The sequence below is a fragment of the Tachysurus vachellii genome, chromosome 14 (assembly GCF_030014155.1).
Source record: "Tachysurus vachellii isolate PV-2020 chromosome 14, HZAU_Pvac_v1, whole genome shotgun sequence".
Taxonomy (NCBI): domain Eukaryota; kingdom Metazoa; phylum Chordata; class Actinopteri; order Siluriformes; family Bagridae; genus Tachysurus; species Tachysurus vachellii.
Window position 1 is genome coordinate 11,377,997 of NC_083473.1, and position 23,887 is coordinate 11,401,883.

Here is a 23,887-nt window from a genome sequence, read left to right on the forward strand (position 1 = left end):
TGCAACCAGTGAAGACTAATAAGTAATTACTCTCCATGATAGCTGTACTCATGTTGAACACACATGAATCGCAGAGGACTTTGGCTAAAAGCCCATTGTGGAGTTTGCTTGATTTTCCGTTAAACTCGATCGCAAAATCCTGAATGGACAGTTATACAGTGGATATCTGCTAAAGCATGCATTTAGATAATTATTTATGGACACCAACAAACTTTCATGGAAACAAAAAAAGTCAGAAATCTATAGGAAGTCTAAAAATAAAAAAAGAATTGAGACACTAATATATGGAGGTCTTTAATGGAAAATACATTTACAAACATTGATAAATCTTTGCAGGCTTAGGACATCTGAGACAGTAACATGATAAAGCCATCAGCTGAACCTGTACTTTGTGGATGCTGTGTTCTGGACTCGAGACATAATCAGACATGAATAGTAGCAGTTCGATCAGAGGAACCTAAACCCATGTTGAAGACACTGTGTACTGCTTCATGTTAACTTCACCTCTGCCGGGGATAACAGTAGAGCAGACACAAGGCTGATAATATACAAGACTTTGGGGACACATTGTGAGTTCAGGCATGTTTACAGAGAGCACAGAATGTACTGTGTCTCGGAAACAGAGGGCCAAGTTCAGGCGATATCGCTGCAAATAACTGGGCAATGCAACAGAAACATCTTAATAGTTCTCACGCCTTTTGCGATGTGTCTTTAGAGGCCAAACCATTCAGTGACTCCCCCTCTTCTAGGGTCTGGTTTCTGCCTCTGTCGTTCATCCTCCATGAATTTCTCCTGCATCGCCTCTACGGAGTCCTCCTCATGCTGTTTTTCCTTCTCTGGAAATATTTCTGGAAACTGGAACGTCTGCTGCTGACTCTGTGTGGAAAGCAAAAATTCCATCAGGTCTATGTAGAGATAACACAAAAATGAGTCTACATTTCGTACAAATTCTGACCAGAAGCCACTCTTGTGAAACAGCTTACTTTTACTGGAAGAGTCCTGTTTTACTTTCAAATCAAATGTTATCATCAATCACGCAGTGACAAGATTGTGAATGTGTTCAGAAGCATCCTAGAAAAACTTAGCCAGCCTCATCTACTTAATAAAAAGAGGATGGCTTGATGATGGAGGACCGGAATAATCAGGGAAACACTTAATATAACCAAAGAAATACTTTTTGCCTACATGAAAGACACACTAGTAGGCTTTCACTGGGACAAGCCAAAATATCTATGTCTGCTGCTCTCTCTGATTTTACTACTAGCATGCTTCGTCTTTCATTTATTTAGAGATCCATAATTTAGTCCATACCACAGTAATGGTTTGGTGTAATACAGTAAAGTCGAGACAAACAGCTGTAGCTATTCTACTGTATATGAGCAGTTGCCCATTTTGTTGAACCTCTCTCTTTTTTGGCTAAATAAATATTTGTCTTTCCACGGTGCATACTTCATTCTAGGACACCAAATGAGCTGTAAGTCATTAAAAAAGTGTCAGATAAAGGACATGTTGTGGTTCTTCTTTGGAGAAAGGATTCATAGCACCAATAACATGTCCCAGTAAATAGAAAGATACATTTTTACCTTTAAAAAAAGAACCGAATTCACAACAGGAGTAAAATATTTAAATAAGGAAGAAAACTTGATAACAAATTTCAACATTTTTTAACACTTACATTTATAACAGGAAGCCAGAATGGTAATGAAAATTGGCCAACAAACACTCATTGGCTTACTCAGTGCAATGGAATGAATTGAGGAGGAAGCCCAGTGGGTGAACCTATTAATCTATTAATTAACCAAGGACAAGAAACAATAAATAGACCATACTTTCAGGTTTTCTAATAACTTTAAAAATAAAATACAGTGAGCACATTATAACCTCCATCTGGAATGTTGGTTTCTGTCTAACTAAACCCCCAAAAATGCATAGACCACTACATTTCAATGGCCTGGTCCCACCAGGAGGACAATGAGAAGTTCATTACTTTGAAAAAGGGAAAAAAAATTGCTGGCTTGGTCCCTCCAAACACAGTGGATACATGCTGGTGGTACTGCTTTTCCTCTGTGGATTAGGGCTCACCAATGTTGTTCCAGAGATAAAACAAAGTTGGGCAGCAACAAGAGGAAACAGGGGGATTGCTGCAAGCCATGTTTAATGAGAAGCAGTGCCGTTCTGGACAAATACATTTGGAGTTCCAGCATTTCTAACGGGCTGGGATCTTACTTGGGCTGCAGTGAAGGAGCGTGGGAGTGGTGGGGGTACCTAATATCAACAGACTGGCCTCCAAAGCTTGGTAGTGGTGTTCGAACTTAACCATGTAGGAATGCGAAACCCCACACTATAAACACAGAGGACGAGCCAAGTCAAAGTACGAGAAACAAACCTATTAAATAGGCCCTTGGTAACGGAGTATCAAATCAGATGCCAAATATGCTCAGTCCTTTCACCTGTTGTAAACTCTGTTGAAGAAAAACACATTTAAGCCAAGACCGGCAGAGGGACCCTGTTTGCATGACAATCCAGCATGGGGCTCAAAAGTTTGGACACCTTGTATAAACACTAGAAGAACTCTCATACAGACAGACTGCGGTCTGATTAAAGAATGGCGCATTCAGGTCATCAAAACATTCACATACATTAAACAAGTCTCTTACTGCTGGCAGAAGCTGATGGTCTGAATGTATATGATGTGTAGTAAAGTTCTGTCTGGAGCTGGGGCACATTTCTATTCAGATTTACAAGTGGAATAAAACATTACTATCTGAAATGTATACACTGCACTCCCCACTGAGGCAATTAGTGGATTGTACAACATGAAATAAGCACAGCAGTTAATATTAAGGCAGGTTAATATTTTCCATGAAGTGCTCATTACACATCATCTACTGTCACATTTCATGAAGTCATAAATGTTTTATACGTGGGAATAACACAGTGTAGCAAGGAAAACAATGTTGGGCTCAGCTTAGCTCGTCATTATAATGTTTTTATTTTTTTGAAAGTTTTTGCACATTTGTACTTTAAATGCTTTTTAAAAAAGACTTAACAATGGAGCATCAGGAAGACAAGAAAACGTCAGACTAAGTGGGTGTCCTGCTGTACAGGGAATGTACATATAATCAAACACTGAAAATATGAAAATAGAATCGTAGTTTGGAGAGACTATAGGATAACTTGCAATAAGTGTGGATGAAGAATTTAAAGTAACTAACTGTCAAACATGTCGACTAAAACATTAAACTAAGACAAACACTTTGCTGTTGCATGTAAATGTAATTGCCCCATGCTGAACTTCAGTGACTTTTTCACAATCATACACACAATCAGTTAAACAGGAACAGCTGGCAGGACTTGGGCTGGTTTGAAGAGATCAGCAACAGAGAGAGAGAGAGAGAGAGAGAGAGAGAGAGAGAGAGAGAGACTCTGCCTCCCTCACTCACCTTTTCATTCATGATGTGTGATCTAAAGTGATGAGCGTACACAATATGAGAAGGTAAAAATGATCAACAACTGTCCAGACTTTGTTATTAAGTCATATGGAGAGCTGTAAGTAAATAAATAAATTGAGTGGGGCAAAGAAAGTTAATCTGCAATTTAATTAATTCACTTCTAAACTATCACTGCTTCTCCACTTCATTACCCCAACATTACTTCTGTAAATGTCCTGGTGAAGCTTATAGTAACCTACACTTGGTTTTACAAGTGTGCATATAACCAGGGTTGTTGGAGTAATGTTGAAAGGCTATTAACAAAGTTTGGAGATCAACTGTTACTAGTTTGGAGATCAGGAAATGCAGGAAGATGCTTGTAAATAGCTCTTTCTACCAGGCTCACTGGGTGGGCCACACTGTTACTTCCTCTGGGTTCAAAGTCTGGCCTATCAACTGATATACACAAGTCTCTGCTATTTATCTGAACTTGCGATGCCTCATATCTCTGGGTCTTGACTCATGTACCACACCAGAAACTGCCTATAATCAAGGTAGCTGGTGACAGGAAAAGCAGTCCAGGTGTAAAGTCAGTCTACAGCTGACTTTACAATGTGCAGAATTTATGTTGCACCACAAAGATCCATAGCAAAATATTACAGGTAAAAAAGTCAATTTGGAACATCACTGTCTTTTTCCCACTCATGATTATAATCAATTTTTCTGTAACATCAACTCATTCATTAATTCATTTTCTACCGCTTATCTGAACTACCTCGGGTCACGGGGAGCCTGTGCCTATCTCAGGCGTCATTGGGCATCAAGGCAGGATACACTCTGGACGGAGTATCAACCCATCACAGGGCACATACACACTCTCATACACTCACAAACTCACACACTACAGACAATTTTCCAGAGATCCCAATCAACCTACCATGCATGTCTTTGGACTGGGGGAGGAAACTGGAGTACCCGGAGGAAACCCCCGAGGCACGGGGAGAACATGCAAACTCCACACACACAAGGTGGAGGCGGGAATTGAACCCCCAACCCTGGAGGTGTTATTTCCTTGATGCAAGATCTGAGATTTACAAAATATAGACAAAAGATTACAAAAGATAGATTTCTCAGATATCAGCTAATACATTGCCATTACCCCTCCCAATGTGCATGTGGGACATGGTTTTCTGCCACGTTCTGCCCAAAATTAAATGCAGTTTTGCATTAAGCAATTTTGCCACTGTTTCTAGGTAAACACAGTCCACAGAGCAGATAATGTCAATTATGAAAAATATTGAAATATTGACATTGACTTATTGTAGCAGACTCTTAATATTCAGAGCTAATGCAGATATCTGGCTAGTGTTGTGTGGTTTTTTTATTTAAAAAAAAATTAAAATAAAAATGATGCGTTAGAAAAGAACAGTGACATTTTTCATAAGTGGGAAAACACAGGTTGAGAACCAAAAATAAAGGGAACAATCTTTTTTAAGTCCAAAGCAAGCTGTACTCACACAGCACGTGACATCTTCTCTTGAACCTAAACTTGGACAAGCATTTAACCACAGTTCCTGACAATCCAGCAGTCTGAACTAATTGATTTAGGAACATGTTTAGTATGGGGCATATGGGAATACAACAAAGTCCCATTCTGTCAGGGCCTCCACTGAAAATTCTCTCTAGTCTATAGAAATATGTATAAATCTAGATCAGGCCTAATAAAAGCCATCTGAAAAAGTAACTGTATAGATGTGTGTGTGTGTGTGTGTGTGTGTATTTTACACTGCAATCTTAAGATGTAGCACATAAGTGGTCAAAAAGCAAAATGATTGGGAAAACAATCTTGTAATCATGACCAAATGTGGTGCCGGATGGCCAGTCCTGCTTCACTCCCAGTGAAAACAACTTTGGCTCAAAGGTGTATTACAGAGCACTGCAAAGACAATTGGATCTGGCCTGGTATTTGGTCCATCTGGCCCCAAGCCAAGCTGTCTGTCTGCCTGCCGACCCCACTGCCTTCCTCATCCAGCAGCAGAGGGCCAGCGTTTGTGCAAAACACACTTTCTCTAAACATGAGTCGAGTGACCCAGCTGTCAAAACCAACTGCCCACAGCAGTTGAGAACATGATTCAAGCTTGGCATTCCCAATGGCAAGACGAAGCTGCCTCACCAGAACCAAGCAAGAGAGAAAGCTTTAGTGCTTTTGTTCCCTTAACCACTCTAATGAAACTTCAATGCCAGGGAAAAGTAGTGCTAGGGAAAAATGAAACAAAACGTATAATGTTTCCTCACTGAGATGAGCCATAAGCCAGACATTTCACCCTTTACTGCAAAACAGAAGCGTGTTTCCACTGCAATTGCAAGCATGTATTTCCCACTGTGTTGTTCTAGACAAGCATCTGGCATATAGTCCAGCTTGTTAAATAAATATAGTCAAGCCAAGGAGCCAACATAAGGGAGGGGTGAGAGTGTTGGTACTTTCAGCCCTGTATCAGAAAACAGTCATGTCATTTTTTAAGCCAGTGAGTCACTCATACTACAGTGCCCTGCCTGACAACAGAGAGACCTGCCTACTTGTTCAGGCTTGTCAGAGTCTTGGCTATTTTTTGGGCCACCAAGATATTGGACCCTGTCAACAGCACCTAAAGATACACCCAACAGTGTTGAAATTCCACCAATAAACATGACGTCTAGACCCTTTCCTCCATTTCCAGCATTAGAAATACACAAAGGAAAATTAAGCGTGGCTGGAAAAAAAAGTCAAGTAACAAAAAACAAAAAACTGGGGAGTTGGTAGCATAACAGGAAGACCAGTGCCAGTATCTGAGAAATTTATTCTGAAAATGAGGCCAAAAAAAGCTGGGTGGTGCCTTCATGTTGAGAGACTGATCAGAGTAGCGATAGAGCACGAAAAGGTCAAAGGATTTATATTACTGAAAGTCTTTACACAGTGATATCTAAATGAGAGCGACCTGCGGGGAATGATAGAGCCGAGAAGCACAAGGTGTCTAAAAGAGGGGGTGAGGGGTTTAGTATGTGTTTCCTTATGTATGTGCCTGCTGACACTTACAGAAGCTGTTGTGCTGTGGCTCCCTGCTGAAAAGCGGCATGTGCGAGCCGACTTCAAACAGGAGACCTCTACTTTCCCTTTCCATTATTCATGCTGTACTCTCTCTTCCCATCATTTGTCTCATAGTAACTCTGTTACTGTCAAAATTGCAAAATCTTGTTAGAAATTGTGCACATTTCGGACATTTTCTTTTTGTTCGTCTTTGTAAAATAAATGGCACCCTCCGTTATTCGATCTCTTTAAAATAAGAATGCCATCAATTGAAACGTTATTATCACACCTTTTAAAAAGAAGGTAGAATTTGAGGACCTTAAAAAGCCTTGTATCCAGCAATTCATTCTCTTTGCTCATAAGAAAACACAAAAAGAAATTAATTGTGTGACATGGTGAGCAGAAAGAAGGTGCAGATGATTTCTATTTCAAAAGGCTGAAATGAAACCGATTTCTTCGAGTTTAATTCAACAATTAGGATTCAAGAGAGTTGAGATTCAGAATTCAACAGGAAGCCAGCTGTGAAGTGGAATGGTGGGGGATTTTTTTCCTGCCATTTGTCTTGGACACTGGGGAAAGAAAAGCCCCTCACCCTTACTATTTTGCTGCTGAAGGCTCAAGCTTACTGTACCCTGAACCATAAAGAATCCAGATCAGTGAGGTCCAGGGGTCTGGTGGTATGCGAAAAAGAGCAAAGCCAAATGTTGCCACCTAGTGTTGATAATATCAAGATTGAGATTTTAACACCAAACTGTTTTTTTTTTCCCAGTGAACACTCAAAGGGTGTTAATTTGCTTTGGGTCATGGGGAACTCACTAAGAAAAAGGAAACTATTTGAATAGGAAAATAACAGTGTGCTTGATCCAGATTGGGTTTCACACTGTTTTGTTCCCTGACAATTGAGCAGAGTTTGCTCCAAACCCAGGTAGAACATTGTGATCTGATCCGAAAGGTAGCCTGGTTACCAGCTGGGCCAGACTGAAACACTCCCCCAATAAAAACTCTGGGTTCTGGAGACGAGGCAATGAGATCTCTAACAAACAACCGACAATTAGCAGCAGCAACAGCTGATGGATACTGCCAAATACTAGCAGGCACAATAAGACCCCTGAGGAACAACAATATGAGGGACGGCACTGTTCATGTATAGCTACGTGGACTCCAGGATCATTACACGCATGTGTGATTAGAAAAGTCTGCCAGAGAAGACAGTTTTGTTTTGGTTTTATTTTTTTAAGGTTATTTTTCTAAGGTAATGAAGTTCAGATATTTTAGCCCCCATTCATAGTTTTTCAATGTGGGGTAAAAGGGGCTAATTACACATACGCACAAAAAAGTCCCCAAGTCCCTCATCTTCTATTCACAGGGTAACTGTACTCTACATAGCTGGTTTATTGGGCATCTACTTTGTATCTATAGCCACCGGCAACTGTATCACGTACAACAACAATTATATTAGCATACCTTGTAGGTACACCATTATTGACGGTAGGAAAGAAAACATTTCCAATAGTTTCCAAAATTTCCACATGAACATGGTTAAGCCCAGAATGCTTTTAAACCGCGCTCAGCACGTTGTTTTTGGCACGGCTAGCTAACCGTACTCAGTGCGATAAAACCACGCGGGTGGGATAGCTTGATGTAGGTGTTCACCCCTTCTCTTTCAGTATGTGGTAAAAAATGGAGACACTTAACATAGCTAATTAACATCTGGAACGACAGTAATAAAAAATCAAGCACAATTAAAAGAAAAAATAGATGGGGAAAAAATGTTTGCTAGGTCAGATACAACATTCTGTAATAAATAGTTTGGTTTTACTGTAAATGATGACCATTAGATTCCTTCGGAATCATGCGGTCCTTCAGATGAACACTGCTTTGAAAGGATCACTTTACTGCTGGCCATTTAAGGTGAACTTTATGAATAAACAGGAATAAGATTAATAATGTTTTTTGGTAGAATTATTAATAGCTTAATAAAATGTTATTAAACTGGCAGGTTCACAGGTTGGTTGGTCGGGTTTATGTACTCAGTCATTTGACGGATCTGATACAACATAACTGCTTACAGAGACATGGAAATATCACCATCTGCTGCACTACAGACATCAGCCGAGGAGTAAAGGGGCTAGAACTGTTAGAACTGTAGAAATTTTTATTTTATTTTTTTTTACTAGGTTATTAAATAGATTAATAAATATTAACAAACTAATAAGAACATAGTGGATTAATTATTGTGCACAGATGACAGATAATAATTGCAGAATTAAAAACATAACACTGATGAAACAAAGTAAAAAAAAATGGACACACAGCATAACTATTTATTGAGTCCATTGGTATTTTAAAGAATGGGCAAGTAAGAGGCAACAGTGGCAAGAGAAAAAAACACAGAGACGATGAACAAATCTTCAGAGAAACCAGACAGCAAAGGAAACCCATTCTCTTCTGGGCGACACCAGCGATTAGGAGTCATTACTCATCCGTAACTGTACATTGTTAAGACAAAGCTGTTATACATTCATTCTTTCTGTAAGTAACAGTCACATTTTGGTTAAACGGGTCAAGAGAAAGTAAAACACTAGCCAGACACACCAGACTCTGCAATGCAAATTGCACAGCACAGACAAAACATTGGCCAGCAGCTTGCTGGAGCTTTCAGACATGAAATTGTACATACAATTGTTTGTTTGTCTCAGTCTGTATTAATGCAGGTTACTAACTTGCCATCCATTGTTACAGTAGGTTTCCAAGTTCAAACAAGACTCGTCTGAATGGAAGGTTAAAGGAATTTGTCCAATCATGCATCCATGCTCTCTTCTGGTACAAAGATTATGTATATGTGCAGCAAATATAGATCTGTGAATGGGTAATGCACATGTGAGAAATGCACGCAATGCCAATTAACCACAAGTACCTGGGACCTTCAAGCACCAAAAAAAATAAAATAAATGGGACCCAATCATATCCTAATCAGATGATGTTTTCAGATTTTTGTCTTCCTTAAGTCAGAGGGGCCAAAAACAGCACAAACTTTGATAAACAATGACTGTTTTGACCATTTACTTCAGCCATTCTATTTGACCAACATCAGCATTTGCTCTTCAAATGTCTGATCTAACAAGTCAAGAACTTTAAATCATAAATTCCAAATTTGATAATAATTCTAAGTAACATAAAAGTATAACTACCAGTGTTGTAATGTAACGGAGTACAAATACTTCCTTACTGTACTTAAGTAGAAATGTCACGTATCTGTACTTTACTTCGCTATTTAAATTTATGTCAACTTTCACTTTTACTCCACTACATTTCCTAGATAAAATGTATACTTTTACTCCGTTATATTTCCAATAAGCATCTTCGTTACTCGTTACTACAAAATAAAATCAAAAGAAATGTGTGCGACTGCAATAAGGGAGGTTTGGCGAGTCACTGCTCTTAGATTGCATTACACACGTCCGCACGCTCTACGCGCAGCGTGCACGCGCAGTCAGAGCTGGAGGCGTTTATCGATAACGTTAATCGGCTGAAAGCCGCAAAGACGCCAACCAAAAGCAGTGAAATTTCACTATTCTTATTACCAGAGTTGTAGCACAAACAAAATATTAATGCAAACAATCCATTCAAACTAAATAAAAATAACATTTATTGATTTGGTCTTTGTCTTGTGAATATTTTTTATTAATGACTGCATTCATCGGACACACTGTTTGTAGACAATGCACACATACATGAACTGATTTGATTCAAGACTGACATCATTACATCATGCATAAAATTTTGCTGTCCACTTTTGCCATTTAATAATACCATAACTTTTGGCTTACTATGTAGTCATATAATATATAATATAAAACTCTTCTTGTTTTAATTTCTCACTGAGGGCTAAACCCCCTAAAGATGAAATCCTAGAACCGCCCCTGCTCTTATGCCTACCGAAAATCACTGAAATTTTACCTTTTACTTTTACTTTAAATACTTAAGTACATTAAATATCAGAAAATTATTTTTGATACTTAAGTACAGTATATATCAGATACTTTAAGACTTTTACTTGAGTAATATTCTAAAAGGTAACTTTCACTTCTACCAAAGTATTTTTCTAGTATGATACTTGTATAAAGTACTAGAAAGCAATACTTGAGTAAAAGTACAACACTGATAACTACACATTCTTAACTGTTCAGTTACAAATTTTCACCATGCTTTTTCATGTAAACGCTGCTTTATAGCTATAATCTAAATATTTTCACATTATCTTAGGCTCTGCAAAAACATAATAAAATAAGAAGAAAGAAAATCTGCCTTTTCAAATTCCGTAACCGCTTCCATGTAAAAAAAAAAAAAAAAAAAAATAGCTAATCTTTCACTACACTAAAAATATTTTTACTCAAAAACTTGGTAATGATCTTTAGAGAAAACACTGAAATGTAGCATGGCTTTTCTTATTGCACATGTCCTTATTGGAATTGCACAGTTTACTGCAAAACCTAGATGTTCTCTTTTCTTTCGCTTAAGACCTCCCTGCCCTTTCTCTGGACCTCCCTGTTCTGGCACAGCAACAGTATGCGCTCAGTCGTCTCCCCGGTTTCACCCGTCAACCCCATTCACCACCCTCTTCCTCCATCGCCTCTAACAGTTCACAACACCCACAGTCCCGTCTCACGTCTGTTAGCTGGAACCCTGTGCCTCACTCCAATTCTGGAGTTTGTAAAACGGGGGGATAGAAAGGGAAATAGAGCTGGAATATTAGCTCATGGAGCGTGTATGAGGGGGAGTTAGACAGGGGGAACCACTGTGGGTATCAGACCACAAAACACTCCCCCACATGTGGTGTCAATTAGGAACAATCTTGTTTTTTTACCCACCACTGAAAGGAAATGAGTTTTTTTCCTTTGTGCAGTTTTTTCTCTTTGCAAACGCACCAGACTTAAAAAAAATAAAAAAAATAAAAAAAATATTCGTTTTCATACCTATGTCTGTCAACTCCAGACTTTTATATCTCCTAAAAGAGAATGTCAAACAAAGAGTTAGATTTGTGCAGCAGTTCCTAACGATGACATTTCTATTTTAAATTGCTGATGTGTACATTTATTGCAGTTATAAAGCACAGAGGGATTAATGCAGGCAACTTGATGTTGGATTTGAGAAGATTAATTTGCCTGCACAAAGGTAGCAAAGGAAGTGATTCAGCTTTTCAAAAGAGGAAGTTCCCCTTTAAAATATTGATATATACTGATCCCATTACAGAAGGCTGTGTTTTAACAACTTTAATTATTTATTCATCTTCGGATTGACTCTTAAAAGGGAGGATAAACAATCTGATACCTCTTTGACAACTTGAAAACTTCTGAAAACAAAGATCCTTTGCTAGAGAGATCAGAGGAGACCACCGAAGATATTTTCCTCCCTTTCAAAGCGGTGAACTTAAAACGCCAGCTTCCAACAATGGCCCTGGATTCACCCCAAGCACAGGTGTGAACCTTGCAGCTGGCGATGCCTCTGGACCAAGACCAATGTTAACATTCTGGTGCCCACAGAAACAAAACTCTGAGCTGCCTGCAATAATAACCATACTTTGCCTGGAACTTTATACTATACTTCCTGCAACCGGCCTTGCACGTAACCAAAGACGACCTCTGCCCCTTCAGCCAATGTGAGAATCGGGCTTCTGTCTCAGGAGAAAAGGGCCAAGTGTGTAAGAGAGACAGACAGCAAACAAACAGCACAGGGATGCTGGCAGTAGACCACAATAAGATGAGGATTTCACATTAAAGGCAACCTTTGCCTCAGGGTTCTCTAAAGAAACATAAGCTGTTACAAGCCCTCAAAAAGGAGACAAAGCTCATAATGCCAAGTTAATAAAACATTCTGAAAAACAGATGATTGGGACTCGGTTGGAGGTTGTTTTACAATAGACTCCCTCTGGTTTAAACCGTGTAGCACTCATGTTTCTGAACATTGAGGTGGTCAGCAAGGTCAATAATTCAAGATGCAAGCTGTTCCCCATACAAATACAGACTTTTATTCAATCCCAAAAGATCACACTCACCAGCTGAACGTATGCCACTTTGTAATCTGGCCTCTTCACTCGCTGGTTTAAGTGGTTCCTTTTCTTGTTTGTACCTGAAATGGAGAAAAGGCTCATTAATGACTTAGTCACCAGGTTTTAACAATTTTTACTCATTGCTAACAAATGAGAAAGGGAACATGGTTTTGCCCACTTCCTAATCACCGCCATCCTATGAGCCTCTTAAAAAAACTGGACATGGTTCAGCAGTTGTAAAAGTCCAAAAAGGCAGGAAATACTACTTTACATCTCCAAACAGAGTAACAGAGAAAAAAAACACCCTGAACAACATGCACATTAATCTGTATAATTAGTATCAACATGATTTAATATGTTGCGATATTTTCACTCAGTTGACAGTTTTCTGCATTACCCACAATGCTGTTTAACTATCTGCTGACAGTGGATACAGTAGTATTTAGTGCATGGTTGATCTCTACCTAAAAAGAGTGATGACTTCAGTCTTTCAGTCTCTCCAGCTTTCTCACCCCCAACAGTTCCAAATTTTTAACATTCATACATTCAGCATCTTTATTCAATTTCTCATCGATATGACATTTAAAGTCACTGGAAAATGGCAAATAAGAGAAGAAGCTCACGTTCTTTTGCTTTTCAGATCAAACAACAAAATCTGTTATTCATGTTTAATCATTTTGTTCTCTTATTAAACTCCATTGTAACTGTGCTAGCAATGTCCACCTGTGACATCAGAGACGCAGACAACCGCTAACGTTCTCATGGGAATAATAAAAATACAGCACCGACCAACTTATGTTCCAGGCTGGACTTTCCCTTTAAGGGAGTGTATCTGACTGTCTGATTTTGTGTTAGTAGAATTTGTGCATTTGCACAGTCACACACACAAAAAGGCAATTATTTTGCCTTCTTTAAAACAATAAATGTTTTCACAGACAGAAACGGGGGTGGGTTTTGCCTGTAAGAAGGCTCAGGTCCATTGACTGTGAATAACATGTTAACCTTTTACCAGATGCGAATGATGTCATTTTAAAACGCCTGGACAATTTACCTAAAAAAAGAACGCAAAAAACCCTTTCCAGTTTCTCAACCGCTGCTCAAGAAAGGAACAACCGCTTAAAAAAAAAAACAACTAAGAACCAAAAAATTTATTCTGAAAACTGTATTACAATGACAGGTGATTAGAGAAGGGTTCTTGAACAGCTTCACCGATGTAATGAGTGATCGTTCAGTAGAGGTGGGAAAGAAAAAAAAATATGGTGGAGACCTCAATTCAGGTCAGGTCAGCTGGTTCACTCCCGTAAACCAGATGAAAAACATACTTTGGTTCATGTGTAACAACATGCTGTGTTCTACTCCATCAGCATCCCACCCCGCACTCTATACCCCCTTCCAACAAAAACAAATTTAAAAAAAAAGACATTCTCCTTGTTTTGGGATTGTGCTTTGGCTACTACACCATTACAAATCCCATGACAGAGGGGTAGCCATGGCAACTGCTTCCAAAATACCCCACCACACTCAGAGAGGGAAGAATGGATCCCTTGAGCGCTGGGGCGCAGGCTGAACCCTTCGTCCCACTTACACATCCTTTACGCCGCCAATGGAGTGGAACCCATGACGCAGACTGGGATACCTGCTATGACGCAGAAATGGAGCACTTTGCCTTTGTTGTTGTGGGTGATTTTTTTTTTCCTTTTTTTCTTTTTAATTGGTGTTCCACTATTTTTTTTGTGTGTGTTTTATGTGGCACTCGTAAAAAAGGCAGCAGCCTGCTTGCCGGCTCCCCACAACATTATCGCAAAGAGCTGCTCGCAGGGAAATGGGACTCCCGGTGGCTAAAACCCAACAGGGCACTCATAAAAGTGATTCCCTCTTGTATTCAGCAAATCGGTCTTGTTGCAATTTTCTGGGATGATAAACCTTGTAATAAGCATCATTTGCTCGTCCATAAAATCTTTTACATACAGAAAAGCCTTTTCGCTTTCACCCCCTCCATCCAAACACTGCTATAAAATAAAAACCTAGCTGTTTAACTCCTTGGCTGCTGTGTTTAACAGGGCATCCCAGGACAGCTGATGGCCAGAATGCTGAAGCAGCAGATTTAAATGATAAGTGGGGAAAAAAAAACATCACGCAAACCTGACATCAGTGCTTGATGTCTTACTCGGTGTTGTCCTCTACACCTCACCTGCTGTTATCTGAGAACATGGTTTCTCTGTAATATGAGGACTCTGAAATATGTTTCGCTTGGTGGCGTCGGCCAATTTTTTGGCAGAAAAAGAATAGAGACAATGCTTCATAGGGGATGTGGTAGCTTAGTGGTTAAGGTGTTGGCCCACTGATCAGAAGGCTGTAGGTTTGACTCCCAGGTCCACCAAGCATCCACTGCTGAGCCCTTCAGCAAGGTCCTTTAACCCTCAATTGCTCAGTTGTATATGAGAAGATGCGATAAAAAAATGTAAGTGGCTCTGGATAAGCGCATCTGCAAATACGTAAATGTTATAGTAGAGTGTCAGTGGACTTTTCCCCTTCTCTTATCACTGCATACCACTACATGAATATCAGGGCAAAAGCTAAGCTGGCCTCAAATGCCTCAACACATGATCAAACAGTGTTCAGTACATCAGTGCACAAGCTCCATCAGTTCAGCGATCCAGTTCTGAAGATGTGTTAAAATTGAACTTAGCGAACTGTACAATAAATTAGAAGAACTCTGATGCTGGTACAACGGTAAAGCTGATGCATGCTATGAAATGTATGCCTGTATGGGAAAAGTCATTAAATGTCTTTGCAGATGAATTCTGGAGAAAACAAAAAATCATGTTTTGACTAAAAAGATTTTTTCCCCCTGCCCAACTTAAAGAAAACAAATATTTAACCAAGATAAAATAGAAATGTTTTATACCTTGAATTTACATTTGGTAAATAAGTGGATAAAGAGATTAGATAAAGGATCACTAATCACTGAATGAAATCAATAAATCCTAATTATTAAAATGCTTTAACTTTACATATTGTTGAGATCTGTGTGTAAGAAAAAAAAATAAATATTGGAACCACAACGCCAATTCTATTGTTTTTGCTCTACACTGAAGACATTTGGGTTTGAGATCCTGAATATCAGGTAAATATTAGGTTCCTGATATTTACATCTAGATGTGTTATTGGACCAATTTTCCAAGTGAAAAGTATTTGGACATGTGACTGTCCAGTGCTTCTTAGACTGACTGTTTAAATAATTAATAGCTCTGAATTTCTATTTTTGGTTTAAGCACTGGGTCGCACCAATGAAGACTGCATTTGTAATTAAAATGAATAAACCAACATATAGTCCAGAGAGCTGTCTATGGAAGAAAATGAAGCCATTTGAAACCATTGGAAAAATCAATCAAAGTCATTGTAGAATTATGGGACATAGACAACAACAATATGGGATGTCCTGAAAAAGAAAGAGACTTCCGATATTCTAACAATGAGACATCAACCAGGTCAGCCAAAGAACAGCAGCTGCTGATAACAGAAACATTGTGAGACCTGTGAAAACCCAAAAACAACAGAGTGAACGGATCACAATCCAGTGTTTGAAGAATAATACAAGAGCAGAAAGAGAACATAGCACAAGATGCAAACCTCTCATCAGCAGCAAGAATCAGGAAACCAGATTGGAAATCATAAAGAAATACATAGATGAACCTCTATAAATGTGGTGGAAAGGCCAAAGTGTGGAGAAAGAAAAGGATCTGCTCATGATCAAAAACATACAAACTCCTCAGTGAGGCACTGAATGTGGAGGTATTGACGTGGCCCGGGCTCGTATGGCAAGGAACAGTCTCACTAACCATTATTCCTGATGTAACTGATGATGGTAGCAGCAGAATAAATACACAAGTCTATAGAAACATTCTGTCTTTCAATTTACAGAGAAATGCATCCAATCTAATTTGGAGGAACTTCATCACACAGCAAAAAAATAAATAAAAAATACAAAACACTGACTTCAGATGAAAAAGGGGAATGTTTTAGACTGGCCAAGTCAATCACCACAACCTTATCCCAACTGAGCAGAGCTTCACCTCCTAGACAGGAGACTGAAGAGAGAAACTCCTATAAACAAACAACAATGGAAATAATCTGTTCTTGTTCTTTTGCTCGCCTAAAAATTCTCCCAAGTTCCAACATGTAATTATCAGGAAGTGGCATCTATCATTTTATATTCATCTTTTCATCTCAAATTCAAATACTTCAGTGTCCTTCAAAAACAAAACGACTGGCCTTGCTTTTCCAAAGCTTTACGAAGAGTCTGTAGTGAATCACACACTTTTCACCATTTCACCTTCACCTTGTGAATGTTGTTCCCATTGAAAGAGTGGTACAGGCAACTCACTCCTTATATCTTCACAGGTAACAGTTTTTTTTAAATAATCACTGCTAAACAGTGGGAATGGAACTAAAACCACTTGGTGTCTGTGCTGAAAAAAATATTTACACTGTTAAACAGAATGTTTTATACAGAAACCCATAAAATGAACAAAACGGTTCTGGCAAAAAGAGTTTCCCCATTGTGTTATGGGAAAGTTTTGAGGGGTTCACCAACACCATTTCATTCAGGTTAATGAAATTCAGCCTGGATAAACAAAGCAGGGAAGAATATGATATAACATGGAGTATGTATCTACTTACAATACTGAATCCTTGTGCGCACTGAAGCAACAGGAACGCTGTAAATCTTCTCCAAGTAGTTCCTCACATCAAATTTGGTCATTCTGGGAAATAAGGAACAAACAAAACAAAGTTTTGTTCAATGAGTTGTGCCAAGCACATGGATTGATCTGGTCTTGGTATTGTCAAGACACATGATTGTGTTTATGGGGAGATGTCAAACATTAGCGGCGAGTTCATGTCAAAAATCTAAGCTCCTTCATCAAAAAAACTATTTACTATTTCATCTATAAACGGCTTGTAATTACATCATGTTAATTAATGAATTACTGAAAAACTGAAAATTCTTGGGCTATCACACTTAGAGAATGTAATGCATTTCTTTTTTTCTTTACAAAAATAAAATAAATAAAACACCCAACAAACAGGCACACTTGTGGTCAAAGTTTTCTGTGCATGAATCATCAAAGCCAAACATTTCTAAGATTACCCAGCTTAGTCAGACTAACTCAGCTTTTAAGACGCTGTGCAAAACACTTTTTAGAGCATAGCGCAAAAACAGACGTGTATTGTCCTACGCAGCGAAATAACAAAGCCTCACACAAACACAACGTAAAACTAACCATCTCAGGTCTCACAAGGAATCTGCGAGGACGTAACATTAAACCATACAGCAGTTTGCGTACTGAGAGCTGAGTGATGAGTCACTTTGAGGAATCGAAGACGACACACCTGCAAAGTGAAAAATGTGAAACTTTTTTTTATTATTTCTTTTTTTATAATCACTCAGATATCTAACTTCGTATCAGGTCTAGGGTGTGAGGAGCAGAGCAGACAATGCAGTAAGCGGGATCCTGTAATGTGAGACAGGAACTGTGTGTGTGTGTGAGAGAGAGAGAGAGAGAGAGAGAGAGAGAGAGAGAGAGAGAGAGAGAGAGAGAGAGAGTGTAAGTGAGTGTGTGTATGTGTGTGAAAGCGTGCGAGAGAGAGACAGAGAGAGAGAGTGTGTGTAAGTAAGTGCGTGTGTGTGTGTGAGAGAGAGAATGAGAGATGATTCCTAGAAAGCAAAATACTCAGCAGGCAGTGAGTGGAATGGTAATCAGGACAAAATGCTTTCCGAGTCATTTGAGTGGAAAAACTGTGCCTGATTAGATGGCAGGAACACACTTCAGATCCCGGCCCATAACTGTCTCTAAACTTCTACCACAAAGTCTGACCCTCAGCTTGCCCACCCATTATCTGTCATGTGTGTGTGTTTTCTTAAAAGTAGTTACCATCAGCCTTCAAACAGATGACAAATTTCTAGGAAAGTGTGTTAGAGTGGGGCAAGAGGGGCCATCCACTGTAGTAGCAGTCATGGGGGGCTCATTACCACTAACTTTGTAGCCATGCTTCATAGAGCATAGACAATACAAGAAGACAGGGGAGACGTGCGTAATTTTACATAAGGACCCGGGTTCAGGGGGTTCACAGCATCATAGTGGCTAATGAAATCTCCACTGGTGGCCATTACTGCGTATGCTATTAGGCTAGGGAAATAATTGCAAAGACTTTTTTTTTTTTTAAATTAACAGATTATAAAGGTTTTGGAAAAATAAATTGAGGTCTAGATATAAACAAACATTCTCGTAAAAATTACAGCTGGGGTCATTAGAAAAGATGTTGCTAAGGTTACACAAAAGAAATGGCAATTGTAGTGAAGGTGAAGGAGCTTCCTAAAGATCTGAGGGATAATATTATTAATCAACAATCGTAAATATTAAAGCGGAAATATTCATGTCAGTACATCTGATTCAATAAAATGCAGATGGAAAGTTCACTGAGCCTCAAATGATCATCCGGATTTCACAACACGCTCTCAGACTAACGATAAGGAAGGTAAGAGAGACGACAGCAGTCACTGGAAGAGAGTTGCAGGACAACCTAAAAGCAGCAGGAAGAAGAGAAAAATGTAAGACTAGACTATTATATTCTAGTCAAAGTTAAAACCAAAAATACTCTTAGGTGAGAATTCAGCTCGTCGGGATTCGAGAACAAACCTTGTGCATATGTCAAGAACGCTAAACACCATCCTAAATCAATCCCTTTAAGATTTCACAATTTTGCGATCATGGAAACGAATGCAAAATGATAGAAACTCTGGGTTTTCAGAAAATCTTGAAATTTGGCTACATTACCAAAGTTTTCCCACAGATTTTGGCTGAGGTTCGTCGTGTGAAATCATAAAACACATTTTAAGAAGCATCCACTTTAACAATTTGGCATTACACCATCAGAGAGGCCCCCGTAACCCCTGAGGTATTGAAGATGATTTGATAAAAGAGGAAAGGGCCAAAATTAAGCCCTGATGACTTCTTACCACAGCTGTAACTGCCAACAACAGCTCTGCATCAAAGTACTTAAGTAAAATACTTTTCCCTTACAAACAGTCTCATCATTAAGCATTTCTATAATATTCATATGTATACATTCTATTTGGTCAGAAATATTTTTATATAAAACATTGTGTCTGTGTACATTTGAGGCAGATATGTAATAACTGTGTAAATGTAGTTAAACAACAGTTAGCAACACACATCCGGTGATGAACTCGAGTGACGCATCTCTGTGTGTTCCAGTGATTCCAACATAGTGGTACAGTTCATATTGAACCAGTTTTTACTTATTGTTAAACTGATGGTGTTCAGTAGGTTACACACCTACAACAGTCACGTACGAGTAATAAACAAAGTCGTAGTTGTTACACAGCACAGATTTATCTGACTCCCTCTTGGTTTCATGTACACAGTAGACCTTCTCTCTGTTGTTCCACCTTCGCTCCTCTTCTGTGATTCAAAAGGACCACACCCTTCACACATAAAAGGTATTCAAAACAACGCAGCTCATCCCTCGCTCTTTCACATGCACCCACGTGCACACATCCTGCTTCTCTTAAAAGTCTTTCAAGTAGCCGATTCATCAAAGAGGTGAAAAAACATGCCACTGAATGATGAACCTTTCCAGAAATCGAATGAAAAGCATAAAATTACTACAGATGTTCAATGCATTTGAACAAACTAGACATAAAAAAAGTGCAGGGCAAAAACTAGTTTGCTGTGAGAGAGAGAACAAAACATTGAAAAGTCATTGACTGTTGCAACAGCCTACAGTCTCAAAGACAGATAAAGCCAGAATGATAAAATGGCAAGGAAGTCTGTGGTCAACATGAGATAAGAGAGGGGGTTACACTGTTTTCAAAATCTTGTTTTTACTTCTTCGACATTCAGTACATAAGGACAGACAGCATTCGGGACAAATTTGAGGACTCAAAAGACTTTGTGTGGTTAAGCACCTCTGCATTAGGCTCAGCTGTGACCCAGATGGCACAGATGGCACTGGCACTGCTCTACAGGTGAGGAGGATGCTGGAGGCACAATACTATTGTCAAACATCACAAAAGCCTGAAATCCTTACAAGTAAAGAAAAATACCCCCCCACACACACCGTCCTCAGTGCTTAACGAGCACTAACACAGAATGATTATGAACTTGTGCACTTTGGAACGCTTACCAACAGGATAAGTAAGATGTACGCCCTCAGGTTTAACTGAAAACAAAGCAGACTTTGTCCTCTTTGCATGTGAGCTCCACTATTAGAGCCCTCATTTACTGTTTGACTGCCTGTTTCATATTACAATGCTGCAACGAAATAACAAATGCTTGGACACGACTGACGATGAACACACGTCATCGGCGGACTCTGCTTTGTTGTATTAGAGGGTTGGCAAGATGTAAACAAGGCTGAATGAAGTAATGTCATTGATCAGGAACCTTTTCAAGCTACGTCTCGCCAAGGGCTCTGGATAAAATGAAAGGCTAGCCTAGGACACACACAAAAAAAGCTCCACACATCTGTAAAACATGTTTATCTTTAACTCGTTTCTGCTGTGTTCGTCTCTTTAGTTTTTTGGGTCAAGCCTTGAAATTTTCAAGACATCAGAATATAACCTACAATATTGTAATGCTCCTTATCACACAGCATGGGTATGTACTTAATGAAAACCAGGTATGATATGACTTGATTTATTTCTTTTTTTAACAAAAAAACCCTGAATTTAACAGAACCAAGGTTTTTTCAATACCGCATACAGTTTATTTTATACTCTTTACTATACTAAAAAATAGAAACAAAAATCTATAATAAAAAGCAGTGAAAAACAACAGGAATCCTGCCCAGTGCCGTGGTTAATCCAGCTCCCAGAGACAGAGACAGCTTTTTTAACTAAGGCTTTAGTGCAACCTAGTGGTCACAAACTAAAGACACTTGTGGGAACTTTACCTACATAGAGGTACTGTATGTATGTGTATGCGTGTGTATATATACACACGTACATATATACACAAACTTTTATATTTATATATATATATATATATATATATATATATATATATATATATATATATATATATATATAGATAGAGAGAGAGAGAGAGAGAGAGAGAGAGATTCTGAGAATTACTTAAAAATACTATTTTTCTTATATTATTATTATTATTGTACTAATACAAATTGATAGATAACTTGATAACAGCACAGTAAAAGTATTTCTTCATATACTGAGAGCACAGGGTCAGCCATGATACATAGTGCCCCTGGTGCAATCAACAACCCAGAGCCTTAACCACCTGAGTTCCCATTGCTACAAATGGCATTTAATGGCTCTCAGAACTGCCCCAACTTTGTTGCATAGGTAAAAGTAAACAAGTTTAGAACTGAAATCTGTGTTATCATCTTTTAAGTGAAGAAGCTTATTGGTTTGTTCACATGGAAATGTCTAGTGTCAGAAAGACTTCAGTGTTTGTGTGTGTGTACATAATAAACTGGCCTCAGTATGAACAATACTTACTCCATAGATATGCGAAACTGCACAGTGTCTGGAGGCTGAGGTTTCCCTGGTCTGACCAGCGTCATGCTGAATGTGGGCCTGAATATCCTCATCTGAGGGTTACCCAACTGGTACAGAGGATAACTGCACAAGACAAAAACAAAGTCTTTTTAGTTCTTCATTCATTCATTCATTCATTCATTCATTCTGCACATGATGTCCTATGAGACTTTTTGGATCATACAGCACACAGTTACATTCTGTTGTGATCATTTCTATATGTAATGAATTATGCTTGTTTATCAGACACCAAAGATTCAATACATTTTATTGTAAGGCATTTTTATCTACAGAAGCTTTAGATATCTAAAAGCACGGGGAAACTATTACTATACCGATTATTACAGACGCCAAACTCATCTTCTAAGCCAACTAAAGGGTTATACATCAGTAGTTGTGTGCTAAGTCACCACTATGCTAATGAGCTAACATTAACACCATGCAACACAGAGCTTCCTTTTCACTATGTTTAGAGTTAAAATAAATAACACATGACATCACTACTTACATTAATCGTCTGGCCATTTTATTACTTCTCTCTGAGGCTGCTGCATAAGCTGTATTTGGTTTTAGTGTTTAGATTCTGACAGCAAATGTGCTCAAGGTCTTCTGTCGCGTCCGCTATGACTATCGGAAATGACGACAGATTTCATAATACAAGTCCATGATGGTTGTTGCTAGTCAAGGCTAAGCCTGTTCAATCTGTGAAAAGATTTGGCTTTATCCTAAAAACTGTGTCGTAAACTTATATTAGTTTAGGTTTAATCGATGTAAAATATACTAAAATATACAAAATGTACTACTACAGGTGTTGCTGTTATGATGAACTCTATTTGACAGGAAAAAATAACGTTTTACTTTTGTTTTACACTTTTACATTTATTACACTCTTTACAGTAAACACAAATAAAACAGGCTAAAGATCGCAAGATTTTTATTCATATAACAGAAATAAGTAACAACGGACATAATAATCAATGGGTGCCAATAAAATCATGGCCTAAGTTTTTAGCGTTATCGTTAGGAAGGTTTACAAAAGGCAGATTTGGTAAGAGATGTAATGTGAAAATATCAAATGCATAGAAATAGACAAAAAGATCACAAAGAATCCTAACAATTTGATTTGATAGACAACACATCAACTTGATCTTTTAGCGTTTGCTGTGGTGTGTTGAAATAAATCCCTGTTTTTGCCTTCAAGCCTGATCACCTCTGCCCGAAGACTTTGTTGTATATTTGATCTAGCTGTTTATATTGAATAATAAGGGGTGGCTTGTGTAGATTATAGCACACCACTTAAAATATGACCAGAGCAGTGAGTAATAATCAACATGGCAGTTATGTGTTCTGTTTCCTTGTTTTAGGAAAAACACATGGCTTATCAGATTCCAACACGGATACATACAGATATACTGGGTTTTGTTTTAGTTATTTATGAAGAAAGAAGCATGCACAGTGACCTGAAAAGCTGTGTGTTATTTTGAATCACTATATGATTTTGTCATATATTAACTTCCAGATTGTAACTGTTTTTGTAGTTACATTTTGTCTTGATGAATACCTAACCAAGTATGTATGTCTGAACATAACTGAATGGGAGTAATTCCAAAATGTCCATCAATTGGATATAATTTACCAGAAGTACTTGGATCATAGCAGGTGATTTTCACTCATGGATTATTAGTGTAGGAATAATAATGACCATCCATTTCACAATATAACAAAATAATCACCATCCATCTCACTCTAGACATGTA

At 38.5% G+C, this 23,887-nt stretch overlaps 1 protein-coding gene across 1 annotated transcript; it reads right to left on the reverse strand.

Moving 5' to 3' along the window:
* Window positions 1–281: 281 nt before the first annotated feature.
* Window positions 282–22,787, reverse strand: mrpl23 (mitochondrial ribosomal protein L23). The gene is made up of 5 exons (XM_060887196.1): window positions 22,639–22,787; window positions 22,092–22,214; window positions 17,228–17,310; window positions 12,551–12,624; window positions 282–876 (listed from the first exon to the last, which is right to left on the reverse strand). The coding sequence occupies exons 1-5, from the start codon at window positions 22,653–22,655 to the stop codon at window positions 712–714; spliced, it is 462 nt and encodes a 153-aa protein (XP_060743179.1). The 5' UTR covers window positions 22,656–22,787; the 3' UTR covers window positions 282–711.
* Window positions 22,788–23,887: the final 1,100 nt, after the last annotated feature.

Coding starts and splice junctions, on each gene's coding strand:
- mrpl23 (XM_060887196.1), bottom strand. Junction 17,311..22,091: donor CAGTTTCGCATATCTATGGA/GTAAGTATTGTT, acceptor CTTATTTCCCAG/AATGACCAAATTTGATGTGA. Junction 12,625..17,227: donor GCGCACAAGGATTCAGTATT/GTAAGTAGATAC, acceptor TCTCCATTTCAG/GTACAAACAAGAAAAGGAAC.